Source organism: Centruroides vittatus, unplaced genomic scaffold (genome assembly GCF_030686945.1).
Source record: "Centruroides vittatus isolate TY-2023 unplaced genomic scaffold, ASM3068694v2 contig_549, whole genome shotgun sequence".
In the NCBI taxonomy this organism is placed as follows: Eukaryota; Metazoa; Arthropoda; class Arachnida; order Scorpiones; family Buthidae; genus Centruroides; species Centruroides vittatus.
This window is the reverse complement of record NW_027122325.1, coordinates 4091629-4118002: the sequence shown is the minus strand read 5'-3', so window position 1 is coordinate 4118002 and position 26374 is coordinate 4091629. Positions and strand designations below refer to the sequence as shown.

The following is a 26374-nucleotide window of genomic DNA, read 5'->3' as shown; positions in this document are numbered from 1 at the left end:
GAGCATAGTTGTCAAGATAATGGTAACGTTTCGACTCATATATATCGCACGCTCGTAATGGTAAGAACCGAGCGCTTGGCTGGTGCTTTAACTGTCTCGGCCATCTGATTGTCTTCAAACACAGTACAAATTACTGCAAAGCAAATACAATTGAGTGTAATCTTTGAAAAAACATTGCGTTTTCTAGACATGCCTAGATGGGTTTAATTTAATTTGCTGAATGCTAATAGATGCAATTTTATGCTATTGCACTTATTGTTCGTATACAGGATTGTGGCCTTTAAATATTAATGATATTAGCAAGTGTTCTACTACAAGATGTTCTTTCTGGTAGCCGTGTGGCCGAGGCGGTAGACCTTCCGGGTCTCCAGGATTCGATCCCGAGATGGGAACAACTCTAACAATTTCTCATGTCAGGCCGTCTCGGATATATTGAGTTCCGTCCCTCACGATTCGGCCGTCCTGTAGGCACTTTTTTTTTTACTCTGTTTACTCTTACTCTTTTCGTAAGACCATTATGGGTTCGGCTAGGCCGGACCAACCTCCGAAAAATTCCTGGGGATTTTTCGACCCGTTCGGATTCGAACCCGGGTCCCCCAGACCGCTCGGCCATCCGGCCTTCTCCTCTGGGCACTAAGACTCCCACAGGATGGAAAAAGACTAAAAATAAAAATAAACGAAAAAAGTTGGGAAATTACTAAGATTAGAGTGTGATATTTTTAACGCTTACTTTACAGTTATAATGAATTTCGAACTTTTCATTGTTAAGCATTGATTGAAATATCAATATAACAATTAAGAAACAACATTGCGTGCAGTAACAACAAATAACAATCAGAAAACAATCAAAAAACGTTTAATCGGTTTCCTTTTGCTCGTACATAAAAGTGAAGTTTTTGTTAAAACAAGCAGATTAAGGATAATGGAGAAAAGGGATAATAGAATCTCGGTAGGCTTCATTTATTTAACTCTAAGTCCGTAATTATTTATATATAATTTTTTTCTAACTCTTTCCCCCCTGTGAGCAATAAGAGGATCTCTTTTGGCAAGCCCATTATGGGTTCCGCTAGATCTATAATGGGGTGGTCGGATGGTGAGGGACGGGGACCGACATATCCGGTCGCACCATACTCCGAAAAATTCCTGGGGATTTTTCGACCCGACCGAATTTGACCCCGGGTCTCCCATAGCGGTAGGCTGCCACCTTGACCGCTCGGTCATCCGGCTGTCAACTATTTATATTAATGATATTTAAATTGGGATTTGTAAGATTTTTGTCAATAATTCATGAAAAACTGCTGATTTATTATTTATATATGTTTTTAATATTTTATTTTCGAAGGATGTATTAATTCAAGAAATAGATGAGGGGCAACGATGTTTAGACTGCAAAAATAATTGCGTAGGATTCAAACCACATCCATGGAGGTGCAGTATTGTTGTTGCAGCAATCTTTTTATAATTATACAGATTATATTATGAATAATAACTTTTCTTATAGAACTGTCTGCGATAACTGTAAATGCGAACGTGAATGTCATGATATCTATCATAATGATATTGTGAACGTCCGAGATAGAATAGGTCTGAAAGATTCACGACAATCGAACAAATCGTCATTTAAACGGAATGCCTTGGAAGAAGGATACGCCTGGATGCCATCTGATTTATCTAAAGATAAAGTAAATTTCTTGTTTTTGGTATTAGAAAACTATTATTTTATATCATTAAACATCTAAAATTATAGATCCAAGAATACTTTGTTCAAATTCCTTCTCAAAAAGTGCCTCGGCTCGGAACTCTTGGGGAGAAATATCGTGAAAAACAACTCATCGCACAACTACCCAAGCAAGATTTTTCTCCACGTTATTGCAAATTTTTAGGAAAGGAATATCAACAACAATATGCAGATTTCATCAACGAGCGACAGAGAACTGCACTCGATATTGCCTATATCAAAAGCATTTCGGAACAGACATTTGTGAGAATAAACAGTATTTGTTTTAAAATCTTTTTATTTTTTACTATAAAAAATTATTATTTTTAAGGAATGTTATCAATGTGGAGGAAGTATGATTTCTGGAGATATAGCAGTGATTGCTCCTAGATTAGGTGAGAGATATCCTTTCCATCCATCTTGTTTCGTCTGTTTTGTTTGTAAAGAGCTGTTGGTGGATTTGGCTTACTGCATAAAGGATAAAAAGATATATTGCGAACGTCATTACGCGGAACAGATCCAACCTCGGTGTGCAGCCTGCGATGAGGTTATCAATATATTCTAACATTTATCATGAATCCAGAATATCAAAATAATTTTTTGCCGTTAAATTTTAGTTAATCTTTGCCGGAGAATACACCAAAGCCATGTCCAAAGATTGGCATACTACTCATTTCTGCTGCTGGAAATGTGACGATTCTCTGACAGGACAACGATATGTATTACGTGACGAGCATCCCTATTGTGTTCGTTGCTATGAGAGATTGTTCTCCAACACCTGTGACGAGTGTGGGCGTTCCATTGGTGTAGATTCAAAGGTAGAATCATCGCAAATTTTTTTTCCAAAAATTTGTAATTAAGTCTAACATTGTTTCCAGGATCTTTCTTATAAGGGTAAACATTGGCACGAAGCTTGCTTTTTATGCAGCAAGTGCCGTAATTCATTGATAAACAAATCTTTCGGTTCAAAAGCTGATAAAGTTTATTGCACAAGTTGTTACGATGCTGCTTTTGCTACCAGATGCGATGAATGTGGAGAAATATTTCGTGCAGGTAAAAAATATTGCTAATTTGGAATCGTTAACAGTTTGCCATTATTAACATAATTAGACTCATCAAATTTGATCATTGTTACAGGTACAAAGAAAATGGAATATAAGGGCAAACAGTGGCACGAACAATGTTTCTGTTGCGTCGTTTGCAAAAATCCGATTGGAACTAAAAGCTTTATCCCCAGAGATAATGATATTTATTGCACCACGTGCTACGAGCAAAGGTTTTCCACTCGTTGCATCAAATGTAACCAAATAATAACTACGGGTGGTGTCACATATCGCAACGAACCGTGGCATCGGGAATGTTTCTCTTGCGTAAATTGCCAAACGTGTCTAGCTGGAGAGCGTTTTACTTCGAAAGACGAAAAACCATACTGTGCCGAGTGTTTCGGAGAATTATTTGCCAAGAGATGCTACGCTTGCAACAATCCTATTACAGGTCGGTTTCTCTAATTCGTGTTAGTATATTAATAATCATAATTATCGTAAGTGAAGTATCAAATCTACTTATCTTCTAGGCATCGGAGGAACACGCTTTATATCTTTTGAAGATCGAAATTGGCACAACGATTGTTTTCTGTGCGGCATGTGTAAAAGATCAATGGTTGGAAAAGGCTTCATCTTCGATGGATCTCACATCTTATGTCCCGAATGCGCCAAACAAAAGTTCTCCGTATAAACTAATTGGATTAATTCTAAAATAGAAAATTTAATAAAAATTATACAAAATTCAACTGAATTAGGAAGAAATTTCAGAAGCTCAATTTTCTAAACTTGATTTATTTTGGTATAACAAAATTTTTTGATTCTAATTTAGTTTGTACCTGATAAATTTTTTAAAATGATCTTGCAAATTAAATAAATAAATAATTTACAAAAAATAAACTGCAAAATTTTACTATGAATAAATTGTTTTTGTTTTACTTTTCATTATATAATTTTCGACTACACTTTTTAATAGCTAAATATACAATATAACAAAATATCTTAAAATTATTTTACTTTTATTTTGTTTATGAGTCGGTTATGAAAGCTGTGAACTCATCAATTACCGAGTGCATAAATCATTGAACCGGTCGTGGGTTCGCGCTTGACCATTGGGCTGGCCACATAGAGTTTTCCGGATTTCTTTCATGTGTCTGACATCGAAATAGTGGTTAATTTCCTCTCCCGTTAGGCATTCCCCTTGGCAGATAGCTTACATGTGTGCCACCTCTGCTTTAATGCTGATGTATTTTAAGTGTTCTGCGGAAGAAAATGTCAAAGTTAAGTGTTTCCCGACTTCAAAAAGATTGATAACCACGGAACTAGACTACATATCTCTATTGTAAGCGTTGCTTTATTATTTTATTAAACGCGAATATTACTGTCAATCCGTGTCAGTGTGACTCTCTGTGTCCAGTACTACTATACTAATGCGATCTTTTACATAAACCTGTTATAGCAGCATTGCCTAACTTACTGGCATTACCAGTCCTGGTGGCAAAATTTGTCTCTAGACGCTTTTTCGACACACTTTTTATGGGAGTTTCTCCAACCTTATATTCTAATAATCGTGATCCTGGGCCGTATTCAGTAACGCAGAACATCTAAGTTAGAATTCAGAGTGGCTTAGTGGGCGGAGCTAAGAATGTTCTGAGCATCACTGAACGGTTATTCTTAGTTAGACAACTGGGCAAAATGGTGGGCGAAGTTAAAATCATAATTGCAACAATTGTCGCAAACGAACTGGTCGAAAATGATGAAGCAACCAATACAATTATTTAAATGGAAGCTGCGTCAGATCGTGATAAAATCAACGAAGCAATTATTAACTGTAATCAACGAAATGGACCGCTATCTTCAGTTAAATTGTATTCGGAATCTGTTATACCGTCGTTTGATAATTTTACATTTCGAAGTCATTTTAGAGTGAGTTAATGATTTAGAATGAGAGAATAACTTTGTGATTGTTATAATAAAATAGGTTTAGTCCAATCAGAGTCCAGAGTCGATAGATATACCGGTCCGTGCGCTGCCCTCTCCAATGTCTCAAGTTGCTGATAGCTGACGTGAGAGTCGCTGATAGGCGAGAAGTTTGTTTATCTTTTTGGTTAATAGGCAATTTTTCCGTTTTCAAACATTTTTGTAACTTTTTTACTGTTTTATCAAAAAAATCTTATTCGTAATTATATTTTTAAATTTTATATCATGTATAAAGAAAGAAAAAGTATATTTGGTTTAGAAAAAAAATTAATAACAATAATTTTAAATTACAGATGAGGATGTGGATAAATTGGAAATAGTTATCTTTTTGATTTAATTTATACAGCTTTTAAACAGAGATCTGTTTAAAACTGTTAAAACTAACATCTCAATTACTATAGTAGAGATAACAGAGACTTATCACCCTGCTACTGGTAACATAAAAATGACACTTCTCTCATCAGAATGCAATCTTCTATCATTTTAATGTTACCAGTAGTATTGTGATAAGTCTCTGTTATCTCTACTATAGTATTTGAGATATTAGTTTCAACAATTTTCAAGACAAGAAGCTCTTTTATAATGTTAACAATTGTTACATTGTTACATATTGTGAATGAGTTTTGCATAATATATCTGTTTAATAAATAGATAATGGTAAAATAAGTAAATAAATTTGCAGTTTACTGTTTTGTTTTATTACACAGGTATGACAATATAATTAGGAAAACCATAGCTTATTTTCTGACACATTTAAATAGTCAGAAATTTAATTCAGATAAAGACACTATTTTTTAAATAATTTATTAACTTTAACACTACATAAACTGTGCTATACAATTTTACTTGATTTAGTATAGCGAGAAATAGTATTTGGAATGAAATAGTTATGTATTTTTGACATGAGAAATTACATTTCTTAAAATTATAACACTCACATTGGCTCTACATAGTTTGGTAATATAATATTCTGTACTGTCAAATATAGAATATAAATGAAGATTTATTTGTGGTTTAATACACCTGTCCTTTATGTAGGTTTAAAATATCACTAACATGTCTTTCTTCTATACTTAGTATAATTGCTATCACTGTCAATATCTAATAATACTGTCTGAACTCTTGTCATCCTATATTTACCTATTTTATTTGTCAACCTCTAACTCATCATCCTCCAATCATCTCTACGTTATTGTGTCTGTAAATATGTTGAATATATTGTCTAAATAGTTGGAATTTCCTCTTTTTCCTCTAACAGCCTAAATTTGAAATCCAAGAACTAAATCTACTGACTTTTAATCCCACTCTCTAAGCTGTTCCTAACTTTTTTGGCTCAACTTTAATCTCTCTCTATCTTATTAATAAATACGAGTACAATATAAACTGTGAATAATATATATCATAGCTCTTTTCTCGCTGCAAACTACAATAATTTACCTAATATTAATAAATGAAAAAAACATATGGGCTTAACCTTGGTAAACTCCAAAGCCACCCTAAATCCTAAATCTATTCTTTTGTAACATTTTAAATCTATCATATCTTAACTCATGGTTTAACATTTCTATACATTTCCATAATTAGATTATGTAATTCTCATCATTCCCTTTTCCTCCTGATTCAGAGTTCTCGGGAATCCCGAAGACATCCCATATTAATAACGTATATGCAGGCTTAACTATAAATATTTTGACTATGTTTTCTTCCCCTTAACGAAAACACCCAAAAATATTTAAAAACGAACACAAATTGTAAGCAGCAAACAGTCTAATCAATTTAAAGTCTTAAATCGTGAAAGTGACAGTTAATAAAAATAGAAATATTAACGACATATACGAATAAATAATGTTCAAAACCGGATTAAAATAGTATTTATAAGCAGTCTTTTAAAAAAATACAAAAGAAATATCTGAGTTAAAAACGAGAAAATTTCATATATTAAAAGAATTTTGAATGTTTACAGCTGACTCTCCCTATGCTCTAGTCCAGGGATGGCGAACCTTTTTGAGACCGCATGCCATATTGTAAGCATACTTAGCTTTAAAGATGTAATGCGTGCCAAAGTCTTAGACTTCGAATAATGATATTTAAAGAAATTAAACGAATACGCTTTAATTTGAATAAATGTAAAAAATCTGATTGAAAAAAGGATGATCGGGTGATAAACAGAAAGGATGATTAAAAAAGACAGAAATCATATGATACATTACGTGCCAGATAATTTCTCTTACGTGCCACTTTGGGCACGCGTGCCATAGGTTCGCCACCCCTGCTCTGGCCAAACTTGGGACTACTGCGATCGAAACGCTAGAAGTGGCAAAAATATTTATTAAACCAGAATAGTAGCATTAGAGCAATTGGCAGAGCAAAGACCAGTGTATTTATCAAGTCTGGTCCAATACGAGCAGCCAATCTTGCAAATCGTACGATGAGACAAAAACAATGGTGTCATTAGTAGAAGTTAGCATAGATAAAAGAAACTGACTGAACTAGCAAAAATTCTAGCGGCGAGAGGAGTCAAGCAGTAGTTAGAAACGAGTTCGACATCGCAGCATAACTAGACTTAGCAAGAATTCTGCATTACTGAACACGGCTCTGGTCAGAGCGTAGCCAGGGATGGCAACCCTTGGGACACGTACCGGTACCAACCTTCGCAAGCCAACGACTTTTTTCCCAAGCAGGTAACACAGGGATCAGTGGCGTAGCTAGGGGGGTGCGGTAGGTGCGGTCCGCACCGGGCCGCTGAAAAACGATAGGCCCATGGGGCCCCCAAAATCACGAAAAAGGACCCGAAAAATTTTTTCGGGGCCCACAAATCTGGTTTTGCACCGGGCCCGGAGAATCCTAGCTACGCCACTGACAGGAATCACTTTATAAATAGATACAATAGAGAGTCGTTAATCGGAACACTGGTAATCGGAATCGCGGTAATCGGCACGATTTTCAGTCGGACTGTGTCGTGCTGAATCGAACGTTTTCGATACTAAATTTACTTCTAAAGTATAATTTTCATGTTTTTATATTCTTCAATATATTTACTTTGTTTGCACAAAATGCAGAAATAATTTTTAACGATACGATAGCCACGATTATTATTATAAAAATTTTCGTTAGGCTTAAAATCGACGAAAATTCAACACGAAGCGACATGCAACGGAGAAAAATTCAACACGAAGCGACACGTAACGGAGAAAAATTTGAACATCGGACAGGTTAATGTATTTTTTCGTACATAATTGGTAATCGGAACAACCCCAGTCCCCAATTGATTCCGATTTTCGTCTCTCTACTGTATTCAACGTCTTTTCATATATATTTTTGTTTCGTAACGAATTTACCAGGTTTCTAAAGTGTGTGTTTGTGAATTTTTGATTATTTAAAAAGGTTTTCTCAATATCTAAAAGATACTCAATAACATACTCCCAAAAATTTCGGTTGGCATCTATCTGTACGATAATGTGTTCAGAAATACTTCCAAAAATAACCATTAATTATTATTATTATTATTTTTTGGGTTAAGTGAGATATACTCGGTTAACACCGGTGGCTGTGTACTATGCCGGACCAACGTCAAGGCATAGTAACCAAAACAGAAATTAAAGAAGTGTATCAGTGTGTGTGTCTGTATTCAGGAATTTTCTCACAATATGACATGTATTCAATATAGTGGCCTTCTGTAGTGTGATGTATGTGTTTCTATTCAATTCTAATGTGCCCAGCTTTTGTGTACTGTGTATGGTATGATACCTGTAGAGGAGAGAACAACAGGTACAATAAGCACCCCATCCATCCTCCACAGATGCCTTATTTCCTGGGCGAGTTCTGTGTACTTGCTAATTTTTTCAGTGCATGCGTTTTGTATATTGTGAGTGTTTGGAATGGATATGTCTATAATGTATGTGATTTTATTGCGTTTGTCAATGAGTGTGATGTCTGGTCTGTTGTGGTAAATTGTTTTATCTGTGATTATGGCTCTATCGTAGTACATTTTGTGCGTGTTGTTTTCCAATACTGTCTGTGGAATGTATTTGTAGTATGGTTCGTGGATGTCTACTAATTTGTGTTTCTTTGCAAGCTCTTGGTGTATTATATTTGCTACTTGATTATGTCTGTGTAAATAATCTGTCTGTGCCAAGAGCTTGCAACCAGAGGTGATGTGTTGTATAGTTTCTGACATGATGTGACATTTTCTGCACGTGTCATTTGTGAGTGTTGTATCTTTGAGTATGTGTTTTCTGTAGTTTTTAGTATTTATGACCTAATCGTGTATGGCGATCATGAATCCTTCCGTCTCCCCAAAGAGGCATCCCCGAGCTAACCAGCTGTTTGACGCAGTTTTGTCAACAAAATCCTGGGCCAGGTCGTAAGGATGCCTGCCATGGAGTGTCTTTCGAGCCCACGATTGCTTAATGGTGTCTATGCTTTTTATATGTTGTGTTGTGTCCATATGATGTGAGTGTAAGTTTAATGGTGTGTTATTTGAGTCTGCTAGAGTTACTGCTTTATGTAATTGTGATGTTTCTTGTTTAATGTAGAAAAACTCTCGCAGTGACTGTATTTGTTTGTAGTGAAGGTTAACTATGTCAATCAGGCCACGTCCGCCATCTTTACGTGGAAGGGTTAATCTTTCTGTGGCAGATTTAGGATGATGTTGTTTATGTTTAGTAAGTGTTGTTCTTGTTTTCCTTTGGAGTTGCTCAAGATCTGTGTGAGTCCAATGTATAACTCCAAAAGAATCTGTGAGTACTGGGATGACATACGTGTTTATTGCTTTAACTGTGTGTTTTGCATTTAACTGTGTTCTGAGAATAGCATTTAACCTACTTTGGTATTCTTTAATTAATCTTTGCTTTATTTGTGCATGTTCTGTTAGTTTGGCCTGTTGGAATCCTAAATACTTGTAGAACTCGCCCTCTTCCATGGATTCAATAACGTCTCCATTTCCAAGTGCAAAATCTTCTTTCTTCAGGATTCCTTTTTCTATGTGAAGTGTTTTGCATTTATCTAGGCCAAATTCCATTTGTATGTCCTTGGTGTATGAATGTGTGATTTGTAGGAGTTGATGAAGTTGTTTTTGTGTGGATGCATAAAGTTTTATGTCATCCATGTACATGAGATGTGACAGTGTATACTGTGTTGTTTTTTCGTGTCTGATATTGTAACCATATTGCGTGTTGTTTAACATGTTGGATAATGGATTCAGGGCTAAGCAGAACCAGAGAGGACTCAAGGAATCTCCTTGAAAAATTCCTCGCCTAATAAAAATTTGGTTTGTTTGTATGGCAGTGTTACTAACCCTGAGATGTAGTGATGTTCTCCAGTGCTGCATAGTGTTTTGAAAGAATGTAATGAGTGATGGATGTATTTTGTACATGTATAGAATATGTAGCAGCCAACTGTGTGGAACACTGTCGAATGCTTTTCTGTAGTCTATATATGCCATGTGTATGTTTCTGTGTTGTTTGTGTGCTTGCCGTAGAATGACTGAATCTATGAGTAACTATTCTTTGCATCCCCTGTGGTTTCTACGGCAACCGTTTTGTTGTTCCGTTAGAATGTCGTGTTCTTCAACATGTTTGTATATTTTGTTTGCGATACAGGATGTCAATAATTTGTAGAGTGTTGAAAGACATGTAATTGGTCTGTATTGTGTGGGGTCTGTGGTATTGTTGTTTTTAGGTTTCATGTAGGTGATGCCCTGAGTAAGAAAATTTGGCATGTCTTGTGGATTGATGATGATGTGTGTTAGGTGTTTAGCTAGTTCCTGGTGCAGTGATGTAAACTTTTTGTACCAGAAATTGTGAATGTTGTCTACACCAGGTGTCTTCCAGTTGTGTGTTCTGTTAACAGTGTATTGGAAATCATGTATGTTTATTTTAGCACAGGGCATAGTTGGTATGTTATTCAAGTTTCTGTTCTCCTCCTCGATCCAGCCTGCATCAGCATTATGCATGACAGCACTGGACCAAAGAGAAGACCAATATGTTGTGAGTTCTTTTTCTCTGGTGTGCCACTGTGCTGTGTATCAGTGTTTGCTTTGTTATTAATTTGTCTGTAAAAAAGTTTTTCATTGTTTGTAAATAATTTATTTTGTTGTTTTCGTAGTGTACATGTTTTGTATCGTTTGAGTCTACGTGCTTTGGCAGCAAGTTTTTGTTTTAGTGTATCAATGTATTCTGTAATGCGTGTGTTGTGATCTTCGTGTTTTGTGTGTGTTTTTATTTTCGTGAAAATGTTTTTGAGCTGTTTCCTTAATTTGGGTGTTATATTGTTTTTAGTGTATTGTGTCAGCCTGCCTAATTGCTTTCTAATGTCCTTTATTTGTGTTTCTATTCTTCTCTGCCAGGCAGGCTTGTTATAGAATTGTGTTTTCTGTGTATCTGTCTGTGAATGTACTTTTAGACCATGGTGTGTCACTACTGTGACAGCCCCAGCATAAACTAATGTATGAATGTCTGAGAGTGTAGAAATTGAATGAATGTAGTGTGGTAGTAAGTGAGTGTTTACATAATTTAGTGTTTTTCCTACTTCCTTTGACGTGCTGATTTTTGGTATTCGTGGTCGTTGTGTGGGATCTGTGCCTGTATATTTAGTGAGTGTTTCCTGAAATATAAGTGAAAGCGTATTAACTAAATCTATGTCTATATTATCAGTGATGAATGAGGAAGTGTTTGTAGTATCAATAGTGGTAGTTGTTGTGTGTGTGCTGTAATCAGTGCTTGCTGCTGGATTATCCTGACAGGTTACGTGATCTTCATTAATGTCAGATGTTTCTGTCTGTCGATGTATTTGATCAGCAACCTGTTGTTTGATAAGTTCAAGTGTTGTTTGTGGAATAAGGTTGTTGTGTATAATTGTTCTTTTTTGATCAACAACCCTTTGTTCGGTAACAGTGAGATGAGGATACTGTTGTGTGAATCTAAGGTGTAGTTGTTGTCTGTATGCTGTCATGTTTGTTTCGAGTTTTGTGATGGTGTAATAAGTACGGATGATAAACTCGTTCATTTCCGTTGTCCATTTCATTCGTTGGCGTGGTTTTCCAGCCTTTGTGGTCTGTGGATGCATTGCCACAGAAACACCAAGGCTAGTTTGGTTCCTCACATCTGTTGAGGGCATTGCAGTAGCCATGCTTGGGCCGGTGCTGCTTTCACCATTGGTAACCAAGGGAGACTGTGGCCTATTTTTTGAATGTGAGCCTCTGCCTAACCAGGGCCGGCCATCGGGGGGGGTGCGGCGGATGCTACGCACCGGGGCCCCGCGATTGAGGGGGCCCCAACATTATCAAGAATGCACACGAAAACTTGACAATATTCCTATCGTTATCAGTATGACGAAAAGTACATTTTATCGTAAACATTATTATTGTAGATCTCTGAATTTCGACAATCTTTAAACTAATTCTCGATGATGCGAATGTTTAGTTTTTGTTATTTGATTCGGGGAACTCCCGAGGATCCCCACCTAAATTCGACTTTTTAAAAAAAATTTCAAAACCATATAGCCCGCGTTAAGAAATGAAAATAATACTGTGGCCGTCGGCCATATAAAATTATACGATTTATGTATTCGTTTGTCATAAAAATTTGTCTTTCCACTTTTTTCCCGATACTACAAATATTCGAGTAGAAAGTAACCGGTTTCGACTTATTTCTACTTAAGAAGTAGTTAAATAATTAAGCGATTAGGGAATTGGGGACATAAACAAAACCCCGATGAAAGAGCCGGAATATTACTTAAACAAAAGCTTAACCGAACCAATATACAGCCGAGTATAGTGGGGACTGATTTCTTCGAAATATTGTATTAGATGTAATAAAGACAAATTTTTCCAATTCGACGAGAGTGACCGAAAAGTTGTAAATTTTGGAAATTTCCGTGGACAACACCTGGTCCTAAAACGAATTAGTTAGAAAACAAATGACTTTTAAGTTTAACATATTTAGATTTTTACGGCTATGGTGAGAAACGTTTAAAATTTACAACAGCCCTGTCGCGTCCTTTGAGATATACTAGTGATGCGACAAAAGAGGTATTTGACATTGACCGGTATCAGCACCCTGGGGATTTGGCAGTCCTCTGCAACCGTCTTCGATTCCATCCATTAGCCACTGGTAGGGAGCTATTTGACTAAGTACATTGTTTTAAAATTTTAAAAGTAAAGAATATTTTATATCTTTATGTACTGTACGTTTCTTTGCAAAGCTATATTTAATTATAATTTTCTTTAAAAGTATATTCATATAATTGAAGAATATTTTGTATGTACCAGTACATCCACCACATATTTTATTTCACCGAGTAAGTTTTTATTATTTTACTTTTAATTGTAGCCCTTATATCGTGGCTAGCGATTCGGAATGTAATCGTGATATTAAAAATGCATTTAGAGAAGTCTACGGTTTTTACTGGCTTATCGAATAAACGATACGAATGGAGCCTAGACCATCACTGACGCGCAATTGACTGATTGCCCCTGGATGTCGGCTTCTTACAGAAACACAGCTTCCCTATCATCAAATGTCACGGCACGCCCCTGGTATATAATCGTAGTTTTAATGTTTCTTTTATAATTTCTTCTATCTTTTTTTGTCTGTCTTATTTCTGGAACTTTCGGTCTGACTACAGCCTACAGGTGGGTCCTATTGACAAAGCCGGCGCTTCCTTTGTTTTCCCTCTGTAAGGTGTTGACCTTACAAGTGGTATTACCCGACCGCACGTGGGTCCAATTGACAAGGTCGCGCTTCTTTTGTTCCCACTCTGCTAAAAGATCAATACTTTACAAGGAGCCTCCGAGAAGTTGTGAGAGTTCGAGTTCAGCACGAGAAAGAAAGACGTGTCATACTACAAAACGTTTAATTATTGTTACATCTAATCATGTCCATGCCAAGGAAATATCCCTCTGGGTGTCAAAAAAGAAAATTAGCAGAAAAGAAAAAAGTAGAAAAGCTAAATTTCAAGAAATCACAAGTAGATCTGTTTTCTTGGCTACGAAGTAATTCCAGCAATGAAATTGTTTCGACTTCAGAAGTTACAGTTCAAGCTTCAACTGGAGAAGAAAGTTCCGCACAAACTACACAGTCTTGCAATGAAAATGTTGAAACTGTGAAATTCGTTGAAGAACCGCATGTTTATACAAATATGATCGAATCAGAAAATAACGTCGAAAATGACAATAACGAATATGATCAAATGAACATAAGTGATCCAGATTTATGGCCAAGTATTATAACTGATAAGTTTCGAATGTTTTGTGTTAAAACCGGACCTGTACAACACAAAGGAGTTTTTGCTAAGAATGATGAAGGTAGGTCATTTTCCACTACGTACTACTTTAAAAAAATGCCAAATGGTGAAACCCAGCTTCGCAGCTGGTTAATTTATTCAAAAACGCAAGACTCGGTATTTTGTTTTTGTTGTATACTATTTTCTAAAAGAAGAGGAAATGAACAATCTACACGGTTTATAGGTGGCTATAGTAACTGGAGAAAGCTGTCAACTGTAATTCAAGATCATGAGCGTTCTATTTGTCACTTTAATTCGTTTATTGCTTGGAAAGAATTACTAAAACGACTAAATTTATGTTCGACTATTGATGAAACTAATCAAGTTAATATAAATAAGGAAACGGAACGACTTAAATTACTATTTCAAAGAATTGTAGATGTGATTCTATTTTTAGCATGTAATAATCTTCCACTTCGAGGAACCCATGAAATAATAGGAACGCCTAATAATGGAAATTTTTTAAGTTTAATCGAATTTTTAAGTAAATACGACTCTGTGTTAATGGATCATATAAACAGAATAAAAAATTCGAAAAATAGAATTGTGCATCATTTAGCACATAGATCACAAGAACAAATTATTTCTGCGTTAGGAGATGAAGTCCTTAACAAAATTAAAAACGATATAAAAGCAGCCACATACTATAGTGTCCAAATGGATTGTACTCCTGATATTTCCCATAAGGAACAAACTTCAGTTATTATTAGGTATGTAAATTTTGAAGAGAAAAGATTAATTATAAATGAGTCATTTATAAGGTTTATTGAAGCAACTGATGTGACTGGAGAAGGACTAGCAAAAACTCTATTGAAAACATTAAGTGAGCTTGATTTAGATATTATGAATTGCAGAGGGCAGGGATACGACAACGGTAGCAACATGAAAGGGAAATATAAAGGTGTACAATCTAGAATAATTGCTCTAAACCCTCATGCAATATATGTGCCTTGCCTATCACACTCTTTTAATTTATTAATTTGTGATGCCGCTTCCAGCAGTATATATTGTAAAAATTTTTTTGGGATATTGCAACGTTTATATTGCTTATTTTCTGCATCTACAAAGAGATGGGAAATTCTACAAAAACATTTAAACATTACTCTTAAACCATTATGTGACACTCGTTGGGAAGCCAAAATAGATTCGGTTAAAGCAGTGTATACACAGTTTGAACAAACTTGTAATGCCCTAGAAGAATTTATTTATGTAAGTAACGATAATACAGCGGTATCCGAAGCTAAAAGTCTATTGGATTCAATACAAGAAATGCCATTTATTTTATGTTTAGTAGTATGGTTTGCAATGTTGTCTAAAATCAACGCAATCAATATACTATTTCAAGCAAAAACAATTATTCTTGAGTCGGCTTTTAATTTAGTCAATAAAATTAAAACTGAAATCCAAAATTTAAGAACAAAATTTAACACATTTTTAGACGAAGCAAAAGTGCTAGCACGTAATTTAAATATTTCAGAACATTTTCCTGAAAAACGAATACGAAAAAGAAAAAGGTTATATTCCGAAATAGCAGAAGATGAAGTTATAGAAAACCCGGTAGAGGAATTTAGATGTTATTTTTTTTAACACTCTAATTGATACGGTTATTGTACAAATAGAAGATAGATTTAAAAGTATACCAAATATTATTTCTGATTTCAAATTAATCACTGATATGAAAACCTTAGAAAAACATGAATTAGAAAAATGTTCCAAAAACTTTGTAAATTTTTATAACAAAGATGTAGATGAAAACCTAATCCAGGAAATTGGTTTGCTACGGGATTTGATTTTGAATGAAAGGGATGTAAATAACGCACAAGATATATTGCAATACATACTAAATAATAATTATAATGAGTTATTTCTAAATGTATTAACTGTATTAAAACTTTTCTTTACGTTGCCAGTTACTATAGCAAGTGCTGAGCGCTCTTTCAGCAAATTAAAATTAATAAAGAATTATCTTCGATCCAGCATGTGTGCAGAACGCTTAAATGCACTTGCTATATTAAGCATCGAAAAAGAAATTGCAAAAAATTGTAATTTTTCTGAAGTAATTAATGTATTAGCAAGAACAAAATCACGCTTTAAATAAACATGCATTAATATATGTTCGTGTTTGTAAATTTTTTTATTTTAGAAAAACATTTGGGCCCAAATAGTTTCTTGCACCCGGGCCCCTTTATCGAGAAGGCCGGCCCTGTGCCTAACCCACGAACGCGGACCTTGTTAACCCGGGCGACGTCCGAGCCGGTATCACATTTAGATCTGGTTACTACCATGATACATATCTCCACAGAATGTGGGTGTGTGGTCACTCTTAGCTTCATTTCTCCCCATAGACCTTACTGGCATGGGTGTCCCTACCAGGAGCTTGTGCTCCAGCCTGCATTGCCCTATGGATCAGTAAAATTACTGGGCTCTCCCACCACGACCAGGTGGTGACCACGGGAGAGTTATTATTATTATTATTATTATTATTTTAAACTCTTTCCTCCTGCGAGCACTAAAGAGCCTCTTTTAGCAAGCCCATTATGGGTTCGGCTAGGGCTAGGCCCATAATGGGGCGGCCGGGTCGGGGCCTGACATATGGTGAAGGACGGATCATCCCCGAAAAATTCCTGGGGATTTTTCGATTCCGGACCTTCCAGAGCGGTTGGCTGCCACCTTGACCGCTCGGGCTCGGCCATCCGGTCGTCTAGCCGTTAATTACTGAAAAAATGAAGATAGCAATCACAATTTTCGAACGTATCGCTTTCTCATTGACTTTTTGTCTTTTTTCTCTGCTAGAGGGCTCTTAGATTTTCGGAAGTTTTTATTTAGATTGGCTACTACTATATATTCCGATTATAAGGCACACCTTTGTCAGACTTTTCAAGACTGCTATACTTTTAGACCAGCTAATAAAATGCTCAAATTGATGTGCAAAAAATATGTACAAATAAACGTTCTGTCAAAATGCTATTATGCTTCTACTTGTACAGAATATAGGTATCATTTTAAATTAAAATGGCGTAGCGTAGTGGGGGCGGCAAAATTTCACAATAAATAATAATATCTTGCAAAAATACCTAAATAAGGGGGCGGCGAAATTTTCCTTCGCCCCGGGCGGCTGACACCCACGCTATGCTACTGATTCCATTTTATTTAACGTATAAAGTATACATACTTATTCTCATTGATATTCTTCGTTGAACGAATCGGCCAAATCAAGAATCGAAACATATCGATAATGACTGTTGTCAAACTGTCAACTGTTCTGTTACTGAACGGCTGAACCTTGTTTAAAAAAATAACAAGTGCAATGCCATTCAGAACCGGCACTAGAGTTAATGGTGCCCATGGCAACATATGCATTTGACGTCCCTTATTCCCCTACTGTAAAATGAAGAAAAAATAAGTGTTTTGAAATTCCACACCTTGATCTGTCAATCAATTCAACTCGCGTCGTTTAATGTAAATAAAAGTTTTAAAAAATATTTCACAAAATAACACGTTAATTTTGAAAATTTTTTATACATTTATGAAAATTTGCTGCCCTGGGCAAATAGCCAGTTTGCCGTTATGGTAGCGCAGGCCCAGATGCCATTCACAGACAAGATAAAATACTAATCAGTGGCGTAGCGTGGGTGTCAGCCGTCCGGGGCGGAGGAAAATTTCGCCGCCCCCTTATTTAGGTATTATTATTATTTATTGCGAAATTTTGCTGCCCCCCTTAAAGTGCCGCCCCTGCCGCCCCCACCACGCTACGCCACTGAATGGAATATATCATTATAATTTTTAATAATATGTTTTATTTGTTTAATGGATTTATAAGAAAATGTACTGTACAATTGGACAATCAGTGATCATTTTCATAGAAAGAGCAGCACCGCCACGCTCATCACCAACACGAATGAGAATAATACTAGTTACACCTATTGCAGAAAATTTAAAATATCTACAAAGGATACCCTAAAAGTATTTAATTAATTTTGTGATGTGATTCTTAAAAGCTAATTATCAAAGTACACACTGTTTTAAAAAGGATAATACACTGAAACTTTATTTTTTAGTTTTTAACTCTTACGAGCAATTTCTCATGCCCATTATGATTCAGTCAGGCCCACATTGAGGGTGGGTGGATGTGAGGGACGGGGCTCGACGTACCTGAGATAGACCGTCCATGGAAAATTTCTGTACAGTGCTGAAACGGACCATCTCCGAAAAATTCCCGGGGGTTTTTCGATTCATCCAGATTCAATTTCGCATCTCCCATAGCGGGAGACTGTCACCTTATCCACTCAGCCATCGGGCCATCAATATTAATATTAAAAGTTTGTTATTATCTCATAAGGTATATACTTTATATCAAATATTTGGTATTGTTTTGACTGTAAAAATATAAAAACAGACTAGAGTTCAGTACATTTAAATTTCATTAAACGCATTAAACTAAACTATAAAATACATTAAAAATAGAAAATATTTTAAATGTATTAAAACCTAATTCAATTTTTTGTCTCCAGATGGCAGCAGCACCAAAGAACAGCTGAGACACTTTCCCGCTAAACTTTTATCAGTGTATCCACTGAATGACAATTGTTTTTACTCTTTCCCTACTGACAAAATTCTTACTCGATAAATTATAATCTTTTAAAACTATATTTATAGATAATATGAAGATAACGTCGAAACGAAGAAAGTAATTGTCAATTATATATATATATATATATGTATATAAGTGAACTAGAAATCAAAGATTTAATGGAATTTAAAGGTAAGTAGAATATTTTTAAAATACATATTGTTCATCATTCATAATATATCGCCTTAGTATAATTATTTTTAGTAACAAAATCAATTTATACAACTAATACATAAAGTAATATTAATTAATATACGTTAATAGGTTAAAAATGACCTTATATTAGTATCTCAATATAAACAATGCTGTAGTGAATATTAATTATATATATTATTTAATGAATATTTGGTAGGGTTCTTTACATAAACGTTAACGTATATAATTAACGTTAAAATAATTACTGCAAAATTTGATCAGAACTTACTGTATGATGCAAAATATTACAAATGATATTTATTTAAACAAGTAAATTTACATTCGTCATTACATGACAGTTTAGAAATATAATAGTTGATCGATTCATTTAATATATCAAATTATAAATCACGTGTAATGAATACGACATTGCTATTAAGAGAATTATAATATATTCCCTTTCGAATATGGCCTATAAAGTTAAGAAAGGATGATTTTCGAGACGGCGTCTGTACAATCCTGATTACAGTTGATTCGAGTGAAGTGCCGCGAGGCGATGCCTGGGCCCCACCGACAACAGACGAAGGTTCCAACTACGGGCGAGTCTATAATATGGTTGTAGGGGGAGTCGACTTTATGGGTAAACATAACGTAGAAGACTATCGATAATCGGGCCGATCGAGCTTTATTCGATTAACGATAAGACAAAAGACGAAGTAAATAATTATTTTTGAAATATAATGTAAGTATTTAGTGGCAATTTTTACGTGTTAAGGAAAAATTCGAGTAATACCCTCAACCTAGGTTTGTGTTGTGGAATAGACGATTCCTTGTATACTTGCGTTTGTAGCGCGGCCATTTTTGCCTGCAAATTCTATCCGATGAAAATGGAGATCGTTTCGATGCTTTCTTCTATAATTTATTCTCAAATGTAACAGTTAAATTCAACTAAGGTAAGGAAATAACGGGATATTATTTATTCAAAATTTCCATCATATTTAGCTGTTTGTTTTGATGATTAGTGGTTTAAGCCTAATCGTAATAGATGGCCTTTGCCGTTCGTTTTAATTCTCTCTGCTTTAAACTGTTGTTATAGAACCTTTCGATTTACATACGAGCTCGTGTGTGAAAACAATTAATTAACTGTTTTGTATAACGTTTGATAAGATTCTCGCAGATCTGTTCGCTCTCTTCCCAAAAGCTGCAACCTACATCGAGCGTCATTGACACTTTAAAACTGATTTTCCTCTTAAGTTCAATAAATAAACTCTACAATTATAATATTTGATTTTAAGATATTCTTATATGTATTTAAGAAACAATGACTAAAAAGTCCAATTATTAGAAATAGTCATAAATTTTAATGTATTTTCTCCCCTATCAAATTTTAATAAATATTCAGAATTAATTAAATACTGTTTATTAGATTTAAAATGATCAAGATGTAAATAAGTAAATATAAAATTTTATTAAATAATACTATTGATCAATTATATAAATTAATTACATTTAACATAAATGTGTTTCATAAAGAAATGAAAATGTTTGTAAGTTTTTCATTATATTTTTTTTTTATTTAAAATTATAGGAAATTAATTAAATTCCAAACTTTAAGATTTAAGAAAAATTGAGTAAGTAAAATACTTCATTTTCATTAGTTACACATATTTTGAAATGATTGATATAAATAATGCTTATATATTTGTAAATATATCAAATTTTCTACAATCATAATTGAGAAGCATTAAGATTTTTAATAAACATACATTTCAAGGTATTAAATAAACTTAAAATAATATTAAATAGATTTCTCATAAAATAAGTTTCTCGTTAACTCTGTAACATTTATGAAGTTAAAAGAAATAAATTAATTGGAATTAAATGTTTTATAATTTCATTTAAAAAAGTGAAATATTTATTTATAATATTTGGTGAAAGTAATACATAATTCTTTTTATTAATTTTATTAATTAACATAGCAGACATTATGATTTGTAGAAAACAATATAATAATTCTATCTTAAAACATTCTGGGCAAATATTAAGAATATACAATTAAAATATATACTTTTAATTATAAATTTTAAACCAATGCTTGTATAATACTTGCAACTTCAATTATTTTTCAAATACTAATGCATATAAGAATGTTAAAAATATCATTGAAAGATTTTTGTGTTTTTCTTTTATTTTAAGGTTGATGAATTGATTTTACTATTGTAAATTGTAAATAATGGATAAACTGTTATTTAAGAATGCTGAATTAATTTTTCTATTCATTTTACCAATTTTGATTTTAATTTATTATATACTTCAGTAACAAAATTTGAAAATTTATGAAATTTAAACTCAATCATAATTAAAAATTATGATTTAATGTTATTAACAAGAAATTTATTCCAATGCAAAAAAATTTAATAATTTATAAATTTTATAAAAGTTTAAAGAATTCATAAATTGGTAATCTTAAATTTACTCATTTAAATTTAACTCAAAATTATATACTGTAAATTATACTGTTCCTTTTTATTATTTTATATTCCAAATACTAAAATAACACATATAAAAACATTACTTCAATACAAATTTTTAAATATTAACTTAAAATGATCATTATACTTAAGACTATTATTATTACTACACTAAATGAGTGCTATATTTAAATAATTACTATTACATTAGAATTTAATTATCTTTGTATTAATATTGAAAGGATTTTGTTGTAGATTGTATTGAAATGAAGAGATTTCCGTCCAAATAGAACAATATCTTTTCAATATTGATATCAGACCATTAAATTAAAACATTGATTTGATTCAATGAATTATTGGTTAGGAATAAACTATATTCCTGCCAATAATTTGTTAATTATAATAAAATAATTAAATTTAAAAAAGTAAATTTCATGTGTCAAAAATAATTCAATAATTTGCTAAAATTTAAAGTGAAAATTTTGTATTTAGACTAATATGCTATAGATATTGTATCCTAAAATCACAACATTAAAATACAATTTTTCTGATATTTAAATATAGAATGTCTGACTGTTGTCTGGCATTTTGCATTATAAAATTAATGTATTATTGAAAATATTATTTATAAAATGGTAATAGAATTATAAATTTACTGAAATTACAAACAACTTCAGATTTTGAATGTATAATACAGTATTTTGTAATAGTTTAAAAGATATTATATATTATATATTTGAAAAATAATATCTTTTTATTTGCAAAGTTTAAATTTTAAGAAGTTGTTTTTGTAAATAATATAATTGATGACTATGATCAGAATTATTTAAAGTTACGTATAAATTTATATACTGTATTTATTCTAATATGCGTGTTTTCTAATAAACAATGCAGCTGCAAGATGAAAAAGTTGCATATACCAGGTTGTTCAATAAGTTTTGTCGTTTGATAAAAAAAACACAATTTTATGGTTTGAAATACATTTTATTATTCAATATAATCTCCCTGAACTTCAATACACTTGTTCCAGTGATCTAATTTATGGATTCCATCCCTGAAGTGAGAATCCTGAAGACTGTCGAAATACGCTTTTACGGCTGCTATTACCTCTTCGTTTGATGAAAATCTTTTCCCACGCATGAATTTTTTGAGATGTGAGAACAGCCAGAAGTCAGAGGGAGCTAAATCTGGCGAATAGGGAGGATGTTGCAACAATTCGTATTTTAATTCACTGATTTTCACAATGGTTTTTTGAGCTGTATGAGAAGGTGCATTATCTTGATAAAAAATGATTTTTTTCTTCTGTAAACCAGAACTTTTCTCACGAATTTTTACATCCAGCTGGTCCAAAAGGTTACAATAATAGTCTGAGTTTATTGTTTTACCAGTTTGGAGATAATCCACGAACAAAATTCCTTTTGCATTCCAAAAAACTGATGCTAACACCTTCTTGGCCGATTTCTGGACCCTAACTCGCTTCGGAGCCGAAGTACCAGGTTCACACCACTCCTTAGCCTCTTGTTTTGATTCAGGATCATGATGGTAGACCCAAGTCTCATCCATAGTAATGAAACGACGCACAAAATCCTTTTTATTTTTTCTAAAATGCTCCAAATGTTGCTGAGAAAGTTGCACTCGAATGTGTTTTTGCTCCATAGTTAGCGAATGCGGCACCCATTGTGCACACAGCTTTCTGTAACCCAAAACATCAGCCAAAATATTGCTCACACTGCCTAATGAGATCCCTAGGGCTTCTACTAAATCTTTCTCAGTTAATCGACGATCTTCCAAAACCATATGCTGTATTTTTGCTACGATTTCTGGTGTTGATGCACTTTTTGGACGTCCTTCACGTGGATCGTCTTCGAGACTTGTACGGCCACCGTACAATTTTTTCAGCATTGTCATTCTTACCATATATTAAAATAAAATGTGTGTATGTATGTTTGTTGCATTGCTTGAATAATAATAAATTCCATTAATAGTTTAAATTCAGCAACCCATCTTTCTACTGTTCTAATTGAAGGTGAAGAGTCCTTATACACTTTTACCAATTGTTCATGAATTTGTTTTGGTGCTACACCTTCCAAAAATAAGAATTTTATCACTACACAATATTCAATTTTTTCCATTGTAAAAAAATACACTGACACGTCAACTTTAAACAGCTGCAAATATAGGAATGAGTTGACAGATCTACATGAAACTTCACACGTGTTTATTAAAAAGTAGTACTATTTTTAGAGAAATAAAACGACAAACCTAATAGCGCCATCTCTTATTGAACGACAAAACTTATTGAACAACCTGGTAACACCCTCTAATAGAAAGCATGCTGTCTGTATGAATAAATAATTAGCTGCTCATCCCTTAATTACTATTCAAAATTAGGCTTGCTCTCCACGCGGCTGATATTTTACTGGACTCTAAAATTTATTGCCAGTCCTTCATGGTACGTCTTATATATCTGCCATGCTTGTGCATATTTTAAGTGCCTCTTGTCCTGGATCTTTTGTATTATTTTAACCCTTTGCCAATCCACAGTGACTTCTGTCAGGTCTGCAATAGCATATGTTGCTAGTGCTGTAACCGGTTGCTCATTCTGCATGTTCCTTTCATGCTCTTTCAGTCTTTCTTTTAATGATCTCCCTGTGGTCCCAATGTAGTATAGCTCTTTATTTCTCCTTTCGTTTTGTACTGGAATTCTATATACTCCTGGAATCGAGCTCTGATCTAATTCTTCCTTGTCAGTGCGTAGCATTTGGTAAACTGAGGGATTCCTTTTGAAAATTATTTTCTTGTTTGTTGCTGCTCCTATTTATTTGTAAATATTGCTTAAAGGAGCCAAGTAGTCCATAACTGTGTGTTCTTTCATTTTTTCCCACTCATCATCATCTTTATTGTCTATTCTTGTTTTGTTAATAATGGCTTTTATCGTATTCTGGTAGATACCGCACTGCCTAGCTAGCTCTTCAATGTGATATAATTCTTTAATTCTGTCTTGTTTATAATTCTATAATTCTTTTTAATCCTGACGAAGGTCTTTCAAAAAGACCGAAAACGTTTGAAATTTGAATTAAAGGCTGCATTATAAAGGTTGGTGTGTGTTGATACATGTTTATCCTGTTTTGATCTGTCATATTCAATACATTGAATTAGTTTACTAATTCAGTTTATTATTTTTAATTATTTAATCTATGAAATAATTTCTTATTTGAAGGTTGATTTTATGATAAATAATGTATTTACTATTCAAAAGAGATAATCTAAAAGAAGTAAATTACTTGTAAGAAACTATTCCAAAGTAATATTAAAGCTTTTAAAGAAAAAATATCTAAATATTATGCTTTAATTATAAACTATGCAAGATACATAACAGTGTTAATGTAATTTGAAAACTGTCTTGATGATATTACTGAAAAATAAATTTAAATAAAAATGTTTGTTTATTTACACTCAGTACTTATTATAAAAACTGCCTTCAGAAATTTTCTTTGTGCAAAATTACTTATATTAATAATAGAATATTTTTAAAAATATAAAAAATTAATATAAATTTTTTTCCTGAATGGAAAATCTTTGAGAAACAAGAGTTAAAGAAAAGTTACAATATATAAACTTAAATAAATTAAATACAGTAAGAACCTGCTTAACACTGATTTGATATAATGTGGTCTGCTCGAATCCTAAAAAAAAGCTCAAAATTTACACTGATTCAAATTATTGCAGCATTTCATTGATTATTCCCAAACACAAACCAATCAACAAAAGGTGGCAATTTATCATAGCACTGTACTGTACTTTCCTTAAATCTATGTTTGCTTGGTGCAATTTTGGAAAAAATATAACATTATGAGTGCCATAGGCAATATCAACTTTGCTTGGCAAGAATTAACTGATAAATGCACGAATGAAGTGTGGAAGAAGTTATGGCTGAAGGTATCCAAGAATTCTCAACAAGAAGAACCTAATACTGTATTATTAGGTTGACCAAATTATCAACCTAATCGATGCAGCAGGACTAGGAGATGTAGATGAGCAAGATATTGAGGAGTTACTGCAGGTTTTTGGTGAGAACATTACCAAAGAGACCTTCAAGAACTGGCAGAACCAGGAATTCATGTAGAAATGTAGAACTGGAAAGTAGAGATTCTGAAAACGAAGAACCCAAAAAATTTGTCTACAGATTTCCTTGGTAAAACTTTGGTAATGATAACTGAAATTGTCGATCAAATTGTAGCAAATGATCCAGATTTTGAAAGGAGTGCAAAAGCAAGATGAGGCATTTTGGATGTGATCTCTAGCTACTGACATTTGCTTAAGGAAAGAAAAAGAAAACAACAAATGAAACTACATGACTTTATTGAAAAAAAGAAGAATTTTAGAAAGGTCAGGACCTTCACAAAAAATGAACTTTACATTTTTGTATGCAATATGTTTGTGTTATTTAACATATATTATTATGCAAATTAATATAAAAATAACTTAAAATTAAAGTAAAATTTGTTCATTTTTAGTTGCATGTTCCACTTTCCCTATTTACTTTGTTAAAATGACTTACCCAATCTACTAGTCTGACTACCGGTTTATTTAATCCCTAAACTCTTCTCTAACCTTTGTATCTGGTACTTCCTTTACTGTCCAAAAACAAACGTTTTCGGCCTCACTCGAGGTCTGCTTCAGGTATTACAAGTGAATTGGTATACATTGGCTCCACTAAACGTTCCATCCAACAGAGGGTCAAGGAGCACAGATACGATATAAACCATGCTCATTGCACCACCGCCTTATTCACCTATGCCACCGATCCAAAAGTTCACGCGGACCTATCCAACACCAGATTGATAAATAGAGCCTTTCAGATGGATGACATCAGGGCCCTCGAAGCCCTGGAAATATACAGGGCCGGCCGAGTAGGGAAATGCATAAACTTTAAGGACGGCAACGCCCTTTCATACGCATGGCGTTACGTATGTGAAGAATACGAAAACGGCAACGCTTCATAGCGCACGCGTATATTCAAAATTAGGTTCGAATATATTTTAAAACTAAAAGTTCCTCGAGGATTAATTCAAATAATTTGGAAGCCAGTTCTCGTTCGGTCTTTTGTTCGATTAAC

The 26374-nt window shown here is 33.6% G+C and overlaps 3 protein-coding genes and 1 long non-coding RNA gene across 7 annotated transcripts in view; all 4 read left to right on the top strand.

Moving 5' to 3' along the window:
• Positions 1-922: 922 nt before the first annotated feature.
• Positions 923-3451, top strand: LOC136978610 (four and a half LIM domains protein 2-like). Its single transcript, XM_067274349.1, has 9 exons — positions 923-949; positions 1343-1428; positions 1502-1682; positions 1748-1981; positions 2049-2264; positions 2335-2535; positions 2596-2770; positions 2855-3211; positions 3291-3451. The coding sequence occupies exons 1-9, from the start codon at positions 923-925 to the stop codon at positions 3449-3451; spliced, it is 1638 nt and encodes a 545-aa protein (XP_067130450.1).
• An 8498-nt stretch (positions 3452-11949) lies between these two features.
• Positions 11950-13291, top strand: LOC136978706 (uncharacterized). The gene is made up of 2 exons (XR_010881272.1): positions 11950-12892; positions 12969-13291. It is a non-coding gene; the product is annotated as an uncharacterized lncRNA (long non-coding RNA).
• Positions 13292-13611: 320 nt separating this feature from the next.
• On the top strand, positions 13612-15606 carry LOC136978609 (zinc finger MYM-type protein 1-like). The gene has a single exon (XM_067274348.1). The coding sequence runs from the start codon at positions 13612-13614 to the stop codon at positions 15604-15606; it is 1995 nt and encodes a 664-aa protein (XP_067130449.1).
• A 3981-nt stretch (positions 15607-19587) lies between these two features.
• LOC136978712 (paired amphipathic helix protein Sin3a-like) overlaps positions 19588-26374 on the top strand; it is a 141130-nt gene continuing 134343 nt past the window's right edge. For all 4 annotated transcript variants that reach the window (XM_067274491.1, XM_067274490.1, XM_067274489.1 and 1 more), the window contains exons 1-2: positions 19588-19737; positions 20373-20415. The gene's annotated coding sequence lies outside the window, so the exon portion shown is untranslated. The remainder of the gene's footprint in view (positions 19738-20372; positions 20416-26374) is intronic.

Coding starts and splice junctions, on each gene's coding strand:
- LOC136978610 (XM_067274349.1), top strand. CDS start 923: ATGGAGAAAAGGGATAATAGAATCTCG. Junction 1,683..1,747: donor CTGATTTATCTAAAGATAAA/GTAAATTTCTTG, acceptor CTAAAATTATAG/ATCCAAGAATACTTTGTTCA. Junction 2,536..2,595: donor CCATTGGTGTAGATTCAAAG/GTAGAATCATCG, acceptor CATTGTTTCCAG/GATCTTTCTTATAAGGGTAA.
- LOC136978609 (XM_067274348.1), top strand. CDS start 13,612: ATGTCCATGCCAAGGAAATATCCCTCTGGGTGTCAAAAAAGAAAATTA.